Raw genomic sequence first — 13578 nt, 5'->3', positions numbered from 1 at the left:
CAGAGGCTGCTGTGGGTTGTAACAGTACCTGAACCCCAGAAAACATGACAAGGCTAGTTGAAGAGGACAAAATTATAATTTATGCCAAAACCAAACAAAAATGTTCCTGCCCATTGTTCACAGGCTTTTAGTTACTTTTAAGATTTTATGAATTCCCTTTGTAGAAGAGGTTCTCAAAGTATAGTCCATATACCCCTCCCCCCCGGGGATCCTGAAGACATTTTTAAGGAATGTATATTGTCAAAACTATTTCATAAGAAACAATAAGACATTGTTAGCTTTTCTCATTTGTTCAACATTTGCACTGATGGTACAAAAGCAATGGTAGATAAAACCATTAGATGCCTGGGCACAAATTAAGGCAGCAACACGAAACAATACTGGTAGTCACCATACTCTTCACTGGCACACACTTGAACTAAACAAATACATACATCAAACTAAATGCCAGTTTCACTTAATAATGTCCTTGATGAGACAGCAAAAATTATTTTTAATCTATTTCAACCTTTGAGTGCACGTCTTTTTACATTACAATGAAATAGAAAGTACACATAAAGCAGTCGTGTTGCAGACCCAAAGACAATGGTTGTCTTGAGGAAAAGCACTTCTGCAACTATTTTGAGTTGATAAGTTGAACTGCCTACATTTTTGAAATGGAAAACTACTTTTAGTTGAAAGGATGACTAACAAACTATCACCAGTCAGACCTGGATATCTGGCAGATAGACTCTTGAAAATGAACAAAGCAAGGGAAATAGAACTTCCAGCCAAGATGGAAGTGTAGGTAGATATCCTTCATTTCCTCACACAACCAAAAAAAGGATAACAACCGATTTAAAAACAAAAAAATACCCAGAACTGCCAGAAAATCAAATATCTGGAAATCCAACAATCAAAGTGTTAAAGAACAAACATTCATCAGACTGGTAGGAGGGGTGGATATGCACAGTCAGGGTGCAGAGGACATGCAGCAAGGTGGCGGATGGTGGACCAGGTGAGTCAGGAGGCAGCTGGTGGATTGAATGGTCCCACATTCTCACGTAGATAAAACAGGAGAAGCAACAGTGGACAGACCATGCAACCCAGAGATTCACCTCTGAGAAATAAAGCCTCAAAACCTCTGGCTGTAAATACCTATGGGTGTTGTGGTGGCAGGAGAAAGTGCTAGTCTCATAGGAGAGTCCATTGGAGGGGTTCTTGGGGTCTTAGAATGTACACAATCCTACATACCCAGGAATCAGCATCAGGGCAGCACCTGGAAGGGTGCAAATCACTTGTGGGACATGTGAGAAGTGACTGAAAGCTGAGCGAGAGCAGAGCAAGCAGCATTTTTCCCTCTCTGACTCCTCTCCCACATATTGCACCAAAATGCAGCAAAGTAGGTGGCCCTGCCCTGGTGAGTACCAAAGTCTCTGACCCTTACAATGTAACAGGTGCTCCAAGACAAAAGAAATATGGTCCAAATTAAAGAACAGATTCAAACTCCAGAAAGAGAACTAAGCAACAAGTAGCTAGCCAACCTATCAGATGCAGAGTTCAAAACACTGGTAATCAGGATGCTCACAGAATTAATCAACTACAGCTGCAAAATAAAGGAAGAAGTAAAGGCTATACAAAGTGAAATAAAGCAAAATATCCAGGGAACCAAGAGTGTAGAGAGGGACTGGGATTCAAATCAAAGATCTGAACAAGAAGGAAGAAATAAACATTCAACTGGAACAGAATGAAGGAACAAGACTTCAAAAAATGAGGAGAGGCCTAGGAACCTGAGGGACAACTTTAAGTGTTCCAACATCCAAATCACAGGTGTGCCAGAAGTAGAAAAGGAAGAGCAAGAAATTGAAAACTTATTTGGAAAAATAATGAAAGAAAATGTCTCCAATTTGGCAAAGGAAATAGACATACATGTCCAGAAAGCTCAGAGTCCCAAACAAGATGAACCCAAAGAGGAACACAGCAAGACACATCATAATTAAATTGTCAAATATTAAAGACAAGGAGAGAATCTTAAAGACAAAATGAGAGAGTTACCTACAAATGAGTTCCCATAAGACTACAAGCTGATTTCTAAAAAGAAAGCTTTGAGGAAAGAAGGGGCTAGAAGGGAGTATTCAAAGTCATGAAAAGCAAGCCCTACATCCAGGATTACTCTATCCAGCAAAGTTATCATTTAGAATGAAAGGGCAGACAAAGTGCTTCCTAGATAAGGTCAAGTTCAAGGAGTTCATCATTTCCAAGCCCGTATATATGAAATGTTAAAGGGACTTATCTAAGAAAAAGAAGATCAAAACTATGAACCGTAAAATGACAACAAACTCACAACTATCAACAACTGAACCTAAAAAAAAACCACAAAAAACAAAAATCAAAATCAAACTAAGCAAACAACTACAATAGGAACAGTATCACAAAAAATGGAGATCACATGGAGGGTTATCAGTTGGGAGGTGGACAGGGGAGAATAGGGAAAAGATACAGGGAATAAGAAGCATAATTGGTAGGTACAAAATAGGCAGGGGAAGGTTAAGAACAGTATAGGAAATGGAGACGCCAAAGAACTTACATGTATGACCCATGGACATGAACTAAGTGGGGAGAATGCTGGAAGGAATGGGAGTACCAGGTGGATGGGAATAAAGGAGACAAAAATAATGGCACAACTATAATAGCATAATCACTAAAATATACTTTAAAAAATGACAATGAACAAACCAAGGCTTTCACTTGAGGGAAAACAATCGACAGTATTTGTTGCCAATAATTAAATCAAGCTTTCAACTGATAATTAGATTTTAGAAACTTGTATCTGCTACTGTAAGCTTGATGCCTTTGGAAAACAACGGCTTTAAAAAAAATTAAATTGGGATGAGATTAATGAATGTGATTCTTTGATATCATATAATAAAACGGGTCAAATTATGGAGGGTCTACATAATTCAATCAGTATCTTCCAATGCCTGCTTATGAAAAATCATACATGGGTAGAAAAATCCATTCAAAGTGCTAGAAAGACCACTGGATTTTAACAAAACAGAGTGCAAAAAGTTCATTAATATAATATCAGATTTCACATTGTTACTAACCTTTAAGAAACCACCAATTTGAGTTTGATGTAGTATTAAAGAAGAAAATGCACAGTTATCTGAAAAGGCTATGAAAAGACTCCTCCCTTTTCTAATTACAAATCTTTGTGAGACAGATTTCTTCATATACTTCTATTTAAACAACATATTGCAACAGATTGAATGCAGAAGCAGATATGAAAATTCAGCTGACTGCTGTTAAATAAAAAATTAAACAGGTTTGCACATATGTAAGAAAATGCCACTATTTTCACTAAAATGTTGTTTTGAAAGATGTGTCTAGTTTTCATTAAAATGTGTTAACATGTACTGGAGTTATTATTTTCTTATAAATTAATACACATATTTTTTAAATTTGCATTTTAACTTTCCAATATAGTGGATATTTATAGCTGTAACTCATATAAACAAAAGATCAATGGGTCTATAATAATTTTTAAGATATAAAGGAGTTCAGAGAGTAAAAATCTGAAACCTACTACTTTTAAAAATGCTGCCATTATTTGATAGCCAAAGCTGTCAGACCAGAGGAAAATTTATTTCTAGACAGTCAAAATCCATTGCCATCAAAGTAATGTTACTACATTTCCCCCCTTTATCCCTCTCCAAGTTAGCAGCAAAATGTTTTCTAAAAATAAATAAAATTATGCAAGCAAACATGAAGTGACCGTTTCTTAGACTCTTTAAATATTAAGTGTTTAAGCACACTTTCATGTGTATTATATTTTAATAATTTAATTAAGTATTAAATTAATTTAAAAAGTATTATGTTAATCAAATTTTGCTGTTTTTAATCCAAAGTGTCAGGGACAATAGTGAATTGTCATATTGGCAAAGATGCTTTAATAAAAACTTAAACTCACCTGTAAATACATTTGGATGAGGGAAGTTAATAACAATAAGCTTCACCACCATTTCCGGATAACAGATGGCAAACAGCCAAGCAATCATGCCGCCCCAGTCATGGCCAATAAGAACACATTTGCTATAGCCTGTAATCAAGAAATAAATGCTGGCATTGAAAAGAAACAGGTGGGTGCATCATGGATTCACATAAAATAGGTACACTTCTGAAGCTAATCTTTCCACTCTTCTACCCTAATTATGCGGTTTGTGCTGATACTCAGTTTGGTATTACTAAAACTCGTATATCCAAATCACCTAGGTAGCTTTTTAGAAAATTCAGATGCCCAGGCTCTACTCTAGACCTGCAAATTCAGAATCTGTCCCAGGAATGAATATATACTCACACATATACACACTTCTGAAATAGTTAGGAAACCGTGATTAAGACTATGTATAATTGGGTCATAAGCAAGAGTTAATCTGAGTTGCTTTTGAATGCTGGAAAATTTTTAGTAAAATCATAAATGCTTTATATATGTCCACCTGGTAAATCTTTATTTCAAAAACCATCTATTTTTTCCTAACATCACAGATTCAATGTTACAATTCAACACAGAGAAATATCAGTAATTTTTAAAATTCTCGTCCAAGGACATTTTTTTCACTGCTTTTAGAGAGAGGAATGAAGAGAGAGAGAGAGAGAGAAACCTCAATGTGAGAGAAAACATCTGCTAGTTTTTTCCCCTATAAGTCCCCTGACCAGGGGTTGAACCCAAAATCTAGGTATGTGCCCTGAATGAGTATCGAACCTGTATGTTTTTGGTTTATGGCATGACACTCCAAGTAACTGAGCCACACTGGCCAGGAATAAAACATCACTAATTTGGAACTGTAAAGTCAAACTGACTTAGTGGAAAGTCTTAATTACAGTGCCAATTATAAACAAGTTTCATTTCATGTAATCAGTATGGTAATTTAAGTTAGGTTAAAATATTGATTAGTAGTGATTCCTACAGGATTTCCTTTGTATGAATAGATAAGATTAATTTGTAATTTATTTCTACAGTACTTAAAATTAATTTTTTCAAGTATTTTTCACGGTCATCCCACCACTACACACACATACACAGAAACATCTACTTTATATATTAATTTGCCTAGAAAATTGCATGGTGATAAATTTAAGCCAGGTCTGGCTGAATTACCACAAAATATGAATGAAAAATGGCTATTGGAAATTAGTATCACTGAGTCTATTTTATTGTAATCAGACGAAATGACAACCCTGCACTGACACCCCCAGACTCATCCATTTTTTTCTCCTCTAAGAATATTGACCTGATGTATGCTTTCATTAGATTGTTATAGAAAGGGACTTTAATTTGATTTCATGGATTTCTCACTGGCTCCATTACATACCAGTGGTACGGCTGGGTTTTGGTCAGAAGGGATGTAGTGAATTAGACTGTTGTTAAAAAAACATTTACTCTCCCCCTCTCCCCACTGCCATATAAGAAGTATACTTTGCTGCCCCTTTGATATTAGCCTGGACCATGTGATTTGCTTTGCTCTTGCAATGGGTATATGACTGGATCGTGGGCTCAGCCATATGGCTTGCTTTGGCCAGTGTGCTGCTAGTAGAGACCTTAAACATGTGTGCAGCTGAGCTCACTGTCTTGCCATTTCTGCCACTGCCAGGAAAAGAGCTTTCCTCAGGTAGCTATAGCTACCTTCCACTCTAGCTTGGGTTCTAACCCAGCTCACAGTGGGAAGCCAGTCCCAGCTGGAACTACAGGTCAGCCTGAGGAAGAAACTCAGAAGTGTCCAGCCTACAGTTGATCTGTAGATTCATGAGCATAAGAATAAATGCGTATGGCTGTATGCCATTGAGTATGGGGTAGTTTGTTATCTAAGATTACTGTGGCACTAACTGATCAATACAAGAAAGATAATGCAAATGCTGTTGCACTTAGTAACATTTTTAAATAACTATTTAGTTGTGTGTTCTGAAGACAAATTTTCTGAGTATAAGACTCAAATTCCCAATAATTAGTTCTGAAATTAGTAAATAGTAATATTTGGTCTATTTAAAAACAACAAATTTTCAAAGTCATTCTTGGCTGGTGGACTGAACAATTATTCTGGATGTATTATTTTAAATGTCCTGTATTTATTACTGTTTTGGTCTATGTTCCCGAAACCATGGTGACAGGATCCAGATAGTAACTCAGGTAGGTGAAAAATGCATCCTCTCAAAAAATGAGGTTATCCGATCACAATGTCTTGAATGTTAGTCCTTTAAAAATAATTAATATTGTTTTTTAATGTAACCTACCTAAAGAGTCTAAAATGTCCCTTATATCTGTAATTAGATAGTCCAGTTTATAATTCTCTCGATGAATGGGAGCATCTGTTTCTCCATAGCCTCTCAAATCCAGTGCTACAACTCGGTATTCAGTTTTAAATTCCCTTAGCTGATGACGCCATGAATACCTGCAGGACATAGGAAACATTAAAAATACCACAGTAACCAATACAAATAGTAATATTACAGATATTCTAGTGGAAAACTATAAGCAACTCCCTGTTTTGAGAAAGGATGTAGAGCTGAGCATGAGCAGAAAAGAACTGTTTGAGAAGAGAGCACTGACATTCCTTATTAAAATTATTATTATTATTTTTTTACCAGCACCAGTGGGATGTAACAAAGGGCCAGTATTTACAAAAACTACAAAATATCAGATGCTAAAATCAATATTTATTTTATGTATTTAATGAATCAATTTTCTAAGCTTTTCTGAAATAATTTGTGTAGCTATGAAGGAATCTATATCTATAAACGCTTCTGTATTGCAGAACCATTTGATTCTCTGAAAAAAATTTGAGATGAAAACTTATTTCTCTGAAAAAGTAGATTTGACTCATCCTACTCCACTGTCAAAGAGGGCTCATTGTTTTTTTAGTAATAACATTTTGCTTATGAATGAAAAAAAATCTGTAGATTACAGAAAGATTATGACTTAAACAATCCAGTAAAACAAATGGTTAAGACAAACCCCTTCTTGCTAAAACAAAATTCTCTTGTGGGAAGATCCTATACTATGAATACAAGCAAGTGTGAATAGTAAAAACACGAAACAACCAAAATGGCACTGGCGCTGACCAATTAAAATGTTCATATTGCGATTCATCTCCACTCTGAGCTGACTTCTCTGGGCACGTTTCCCCCAGCTCCTCACTTCATATATCATTCGGTTTTCTGTGACTCTTACAAGTGACTCTTACAAACTGTAAGGGCATGTAGAACACATGGTGCAGCAGCTATTCTGTAGTAGTTCATCAACTATTGGTTTAGAAAATGGAAGATAAGAAGGCACAACTGTAACCACTATAATGAGGATAATGCAAAGTCGGCAAGAGATACCCAGGAGGCAAAATATACACAATGAAAAAATTAAAAGAGGTTGAAAAGGCCAAACTACATTCCAGATTCCCCCCAATTCAAGGCACTTTGTGACTCTGAAAGGGTGGTTTAAACTGTCTTCAAGCTACATAGAAAGTGAATTTTGTAAAAAGGGAGCAGAAACAGGGGGTCATGATTTCTGGAAAACAAAACAAAACAAAAACCAAAACATCTCTACAGTCTTAGCAAGGAAAGAATCCAAGTCCCAAGGAGACCAGTGCTGAAGGGCACTTTTCTTCCTTGAACCTCAGTCCAGAGGTAGAGAGTAATGAGGAGCAAGATGCGGTTTTAGCAACCAAGGAGCATACACTCTGATTCTTGGCTGGTAAAAGAGGACACAAAAAAAGGTTGCTTCAAAGGAAGCCATCTGTCAGCAGGAATCATTCAGGGTGAGAACCAAGGAAGGCACACAAGAATTTTTCTGTATCTAAGAGAAAAAAAAAAAACCTGCAATAAACTTCACTTAATTTTTGGAGGAAAAAATGGCCATATAGCTCTAGCTGAGCCCTGGAGGCCTTTGCTGGGCCAGGCTTTCACTTTGTGCTTGATCATGGAATGGCAAATTTAATTTAGATACAGAGATTCATAAGATTTTCTTCTTCAAATGAGCAAAGTGATTTTGGATAACAAAGAAAAAAAAGATAGATTTTTCAAACTGATTTATTATGTTACGGAACTCAAAATATGTTGGGAGCTACCCTGCCTGGTTTCAGAAGCTGTAACCCCCCATGGCTAAGGCTGAGTAAGAGACCTTAGGACCATAAGCCACTAAGGAGACAAAGCTTATCTTCCTGGTAGGGGTGCAGCCTCTACACCCTGTTTGGCCCTAGGGGGATGACTGGTCAGCCAATGACAGGTAAGATTCCTCAAGGGAAGGAAGACCTAAAACAGGCATGGTTGTGAAGGGTCCCTCAGGGAAGGTCTTGGGGGGCTGTAGAAAAAGGGGGCAATGGACTTTCACTCCTCAACTTTGACACAGCCTGAGTCCTCATACTGTCTGCACGAAATCTCCTAATCTCTTGGCTGCCTTACTCCCCCTGCCTGACTTAACCCTGAAACAATGCTGGAGGTAGGTGCGGCCCTGTGCTGGAAAGGGCAGGTTCCCTAGGGCAATCAGGCCTAAGACAGAATGCATAAAATCCTGTGAAACCTGCTTTGTAAAGAATGTCCTCAGTTTTCTCCCATCCAAGTACTAACCAGGCCCAACTCTGCTTAGCTTCTGAGATCAGACGAGATCGGGCTCGTTCAGGGTGGTATGGCCCTAGACAAGAATGTCCTCAGTTTTCTGATAAGGGTCCAAGCATAAATGAGTTTGTTTCCCAAAGTTTTATGGCCCTTAGCTAACTGACCCTGACTCAAAATAAGCCCTCAGAGTTCTTTGAATGTTATCTATTGTTTGATCCTGACAATGATGAATGAAGACCTTCCCTGACGTAATGCTCCCAGAAAAGCAACAAAAACCTGTCCGGGCAAGGGCTGGGCACTCTCTCACTCAGAGAGTGGCCATATCATCCCTTTTCTCCACAGGAATTCTACAGTCTATGTGAATTTGTTTATCTCATCCATAACATCGTGGACACTGCTGGTCGGAGTCCGCATCAAAAATATGCTTTAAAAATTTGCATGCACATCTGTTCATGAATACATGGTGTAAAATAATCTGACATAAGCCAAATGGGCAGTTATTGTCTGAAAAGATTTTCAGAGTGCAAAAGGCAAGTGAACAGTGATCTGAGATTACAAACCAACAGTAAGTTGGGACTACAATGTGAAATGACACAGAGCAAAAATATCAATGAAACAAATTACCCACTTTACAGCAACAGACATTATCAGGAAGGGTGTCAGACACAGATCTGGAATTAAGACTGGATCCAGAATATTTCGTATATTACCAGGATATCTATGAGTTATGAAAATCTGTAAATCATTACCAATTAAAATGGATTTGAATATGTTAATACAGTGTCTTTCTTAGCTAGGCCATAGCAATATTGCTAATCTTCCCTCTGGGTTGTAACAAACAAATGAAACACTTTGTTTCCTTAAAGATGCTCATCTGTCAACCTATGATATTATTTTCTCATTAGCCTTACTTAAAATTTTGAATTGATTTTTTTTTATGTCTTTGTCATTGAAGCCTAACTCTTCCCTGTATATAATCCATCATGCCCAATCAATAAAGTTCTGGAGATTTAACCTCTTAAATATTTATTTAATCACTTTTTCTGTCCATCTCTGCATCATTGTCTTAATTCAGGACTCCATTAATGCAGCAACCTATTGATTAGTCTGTGTCCATTCCCTTCAGTTCTGCTTTCTACGAAACCAAAGTGATGTAGCAAAACCACAAACTCTTGCATGTAATTTCCTGCTTAAAATACTTTCTAAATACTTTATTACTCATATTGTGAACCCAACCTCTCTCTGGCAGACAAAACTTTCAAGATTTGACTACTACCCAGTCTTTCAGCCTGATTACTTCACACTCTTAGTCATTCACTACATGTATAATAAAAGAGTTGCATCTGTATCATTCTCACAGTGTGCCTGACACAATGGTAAGTGCTTCACATATAGTAATGTTGATCTTCAAAACAATACTATGAAGCAGGTATTATTATCATCCCCACTTTAGAGCTGAGGAAACAGGTTAATTAATGTACCAAAGGTCACAGAATTAGCAAGTAGCAGAGAGCAAGATTCAAATCCTGCTGCTTCTGGGGCACTAAGCTACTAGTACTAAATAAACACAGCACTGGTTTTTTGTTTTTTTGGGTTTTTTTTTTTTTTTGCTTTTATGGAGTCAGGGGATGTATTTTATATCCCCTGACTGTTTAATAACTACCAATCTGTACTTCTTTTTTTTTTAAGATTTTATTTACTTATCTTTAGAGGGGAAGGGAAGGAAAGAGGGAGAGAAACATCAATGTATGGTTGCCTTCCGTGCGTCCACTACTGGGAACTGGCCTGCAGGGAACCAGCCTGCAACCCAGGCATGTGCCCTGACTGGGAATCGAATGGTGATCCTCTGGTTCCCAGGCCTGTGCTCAATCCATTGAGCTACACCAGCCAGGGCCCAGTCTGTACTTCTTAATCCCTGAACCTCTTACCTAGCACCTACCCCCATAAAAATATGCATTGTTTTAATATTTTAAATATCTGTGTCTCATTCAGAATTCATTTAATTAGAGATTTCAAGGTAGAAGTTTGATTGAAAATAATGTGTATAATCTCAAAATATTTTACATTTAAAATTGTATTAGATATTATGCAAACATAATACCTACATATTCAATACCATAGTAATAATTTAAATTGCCTTACAAATAACTTTAACATTGTCATTATCATTATCAATGAGTAGAGTCAAACAATACCTTAAGAAATAGGACAATTGTTATTTTAATAAACTGCAAAAGAATAATTTTTAAATATAATCTTCCTGGAGTTTATAAATTAGGTATATTTGATATTTGATTTATACTTTAAACTGAAAAGGAAATCACATTTCTGCTAGAATGATGGACATGTCATTCATATGATTAATACAAAAACAAACCCTTTGATACAAAAATGAGACATATTACAAAATCAGTGACTTCTGAAAATATTATAAATAAACAAAACAAGCTATTTTCATCCATTTTTTTTTTCAGGTAGATTTTGGCAATAACAGAGAACTCTAAAAAAGCAACCTCAGAAATTCAAGATGGCAGAAGAGTAAGTCGAAGCTACACTCACTTCTTCCCAGGACCCATCTGGAATTACCACTAAATTATAGAGAAATCATCCTGAATAACCTACTAAACACTAGCTTGAGAGAAGTCTTATAACTAAGGACAGACAGAAGAAGCCACATCACCAAATGGTAAGGGACTGTGGAGGAGGCACGAGAGGGCTGGCTGGGCTCCCACAGGCATCAACTGAAGTGCTAGAGGGATATTTCAGAGGCCAGGGGTTCCTCCTGAGAAGTGCGGGGTCTAAATCCCAAGTGAGGCTCCTAGCCCACAGCAGCAAAGCTGGAAAGGAGCCCAGAAACATCCAGCTGTGGAAAGTAGTAGGGTTTCTGCCTGCCAGGGAAAGATGCTGGAGACACAGAGAGCCTCTTAAATGGCCAACACACAAAATTTGGTTTGCAGCCACTTACCCTGGGCTCTGGCAGAGGGAGGGCAGAGTGGATTAGAGATGTTTGAGGGGTCTGGGGTTGGTGGCTCTAAGAAGAGACCTGAAGAAACAGACACCAGGATCCCTGTGCTGAGCCATTCCCCATACTGCAGAAGCCATCTTCCTCAGGTAGAGTATTACTGAGGGGAAGCAGTAGTTCCACCAGCAGGAATTACTCTGTCCCACCCTGTGAAGCTTAAGCAGGGCTCCTGATTGCAGCTTAAGGCTATTTCATTGATTAGTTTAATAACTAAGGTGTAAAATACAAAGAAGCAGCCAAAAAGTCAAGACAAAGAAACAACCCCAAATAAAAGGACAAGAGAATACTCCAAAAGAACTAGATGAGAGGGAGGCAGGCAATTTATCATATAGAGATTTTAGAGTAATGATTATAAAGATACTCAACAATATGAAAAAAGATATAGAAGCCATAAAAAAGGGACTTCCACCAAGATGGAGGCATAGATGGAAACACTTTGCTTCCTCACACAAACAAATCTAAAAACAATAAAGTTTTGACAACAATAAATGCAACCAAACCACAGAAAATCGAATAATACGGAGTCCGAAAACAACGACCTGCTCAGCTAAACCGGTGAGAGGGGGTTAAGCCAGCAGCGGAGTGGGTCGGGCAAAAAAGATCCCCCGGCCCGGGCAGCATGCAGGAAGCCAAGGGTGCGGATCCCAGGTGCAGAGTAGCTACAGGTGGACCCAGGGAAGGTGTGGCACGGCTGGCTGCCTGCGGTCGTGCATTTGCGCACAGATAAACCAGTAAAGAGACGAGCATTGAGACAGATCGAGCAGGCCCTGGCCCAGGGTGGCGGGCTCGCACATTTGCACTCAGATAAACAGGTGGGAGCGAGCGGCGAGGTGAACTGGGCCACCGGAGAGGACCGCCATTACTCCCTCTCTGACCCCGCCCCCACATACAGTGTCACAAACCAGGGACCTGGGTGGCCCCACCCTGGTGAACACCTAAGGCATCTCTCCTCATACGTAACAGGCACAAAGAGATCAAAACAGGGCTCAAGAACAACTCAAGAGCCCCAGAGCCAATAAATCTAAGCAATGAAGTAATAGCCAAACTTTTAAATGCACAGTTCAAAACACTGGTGATCAGGATGCTCACAGAACTGGTTGATTTTAGTCACAAATTAGAGGAACATATGAAGGCTAAACTAACTGAAATGAATGGAAATGGACAGGAAACCAATAGTAATGGAAAGGAAACTGGGACTCAAATCAAGGGAGTAGACCAGAAGGAAGGAAAAAAGGACCAAACAGAAAAATATGAAGAAACAAGAATTCAAAAAAAGGAGAAGAGGCTTAGGAACCTCCAGGACATCTTTAAACGCTCCAATATCCGAATTATAGGGGTACCAGAAGGGGAAGAGGAACAGTCACGAGTGGAAACCTTATTTGAACAAATAATGAAAGAGAACTTCCCCATTCTGGCAAAGGAAATAGACTTCCAGGAAATCCAGGAAGCTCAGAGAGTCCCAAAGAAGTTGGACCCAAGAAGGAACACACCAAGGCACATCATAATTACATTAGCCAAGATTCAAATGAAGGAGAGAATCCTAGAAGCAGCAAGAGATAAGGGGACAGTCACCTACAAAGGAGTCCCCATCAGACTGTCAGCGGATTTCTCAAAAGAGACCTTACAGGCAAGAAGGGTCTGGAAAGAGGTATTTCAAGTCATGAAAACCAAAGACCTACAACCAAGATTGCTCTATCCAGCAAAACTTTCATTTAGAATGGAAGGACAGATAAGGTGCTTCTCAAGATAAGATCAAATTCAAGGAGTTCATCATCACCAAGTCCTTATTATATGAAATGTTAAAGGGACTTATCTAAGAAAAAGAAGATAAAAAAGATGAAATGAAAGGACAGCAAACTCACAGTTATTAACAACCACACCTAAAACAAAAGCAAATTAAGAGGACAGCTAGATCAGGAGTGAACCATAGAAATGAAGATCACATGGAGGGTTAGCAACAGAGGAGTGGGAGGAGG

General features: G+C 38.3%; 1 protein-coding gene across 1 annotated transcript in view; it reads right to left on the bottom strand.

Moving 5' to 3' along the window:
- EPHX4 (epoxide hydrolase 4) overlaps positions 1-13578 on the bottom strand; it is a 49085-nt gene that overhangs the window by 21404 nt on the left and 14103 nt on the right. The window contains exons 3-4 of the mRNA XM_037154433.2: positions 6268-6425; positions 3950-4078 (exon numbers count right to left, since the gene is read on the bottom strand). Of these exons, the coding sequence (XP_037010328.2) occupies positions 3950-4078; positions 6268-6425 (287 nt within the window). The remainder of the gene's footprint in view (positions 1-3949; positions 4079-6267; positions 6426-13578) is intronic.

This window comes from Artibeus jamaicensis, unplaced genomic scaffold, assembly GCF_021234435.1.
Source record: "Artibeus jamaicensis isolate MK-2021 breed Jamaican fruit bat unplaced genomic scaffold, CSHL_Jam_final scaffold_1019, whole genome shotgun sequence".
Taxonomy (NCBI): Eukaryota; Metazoa; Chordata; class Mammalia; order Chiroptera; family Phyllostomidae; genus Artibeus; species Artibeus jamaicensis.
This window is presented reverse-complemented; position numbering and strand designations above follow the sequence as displayed.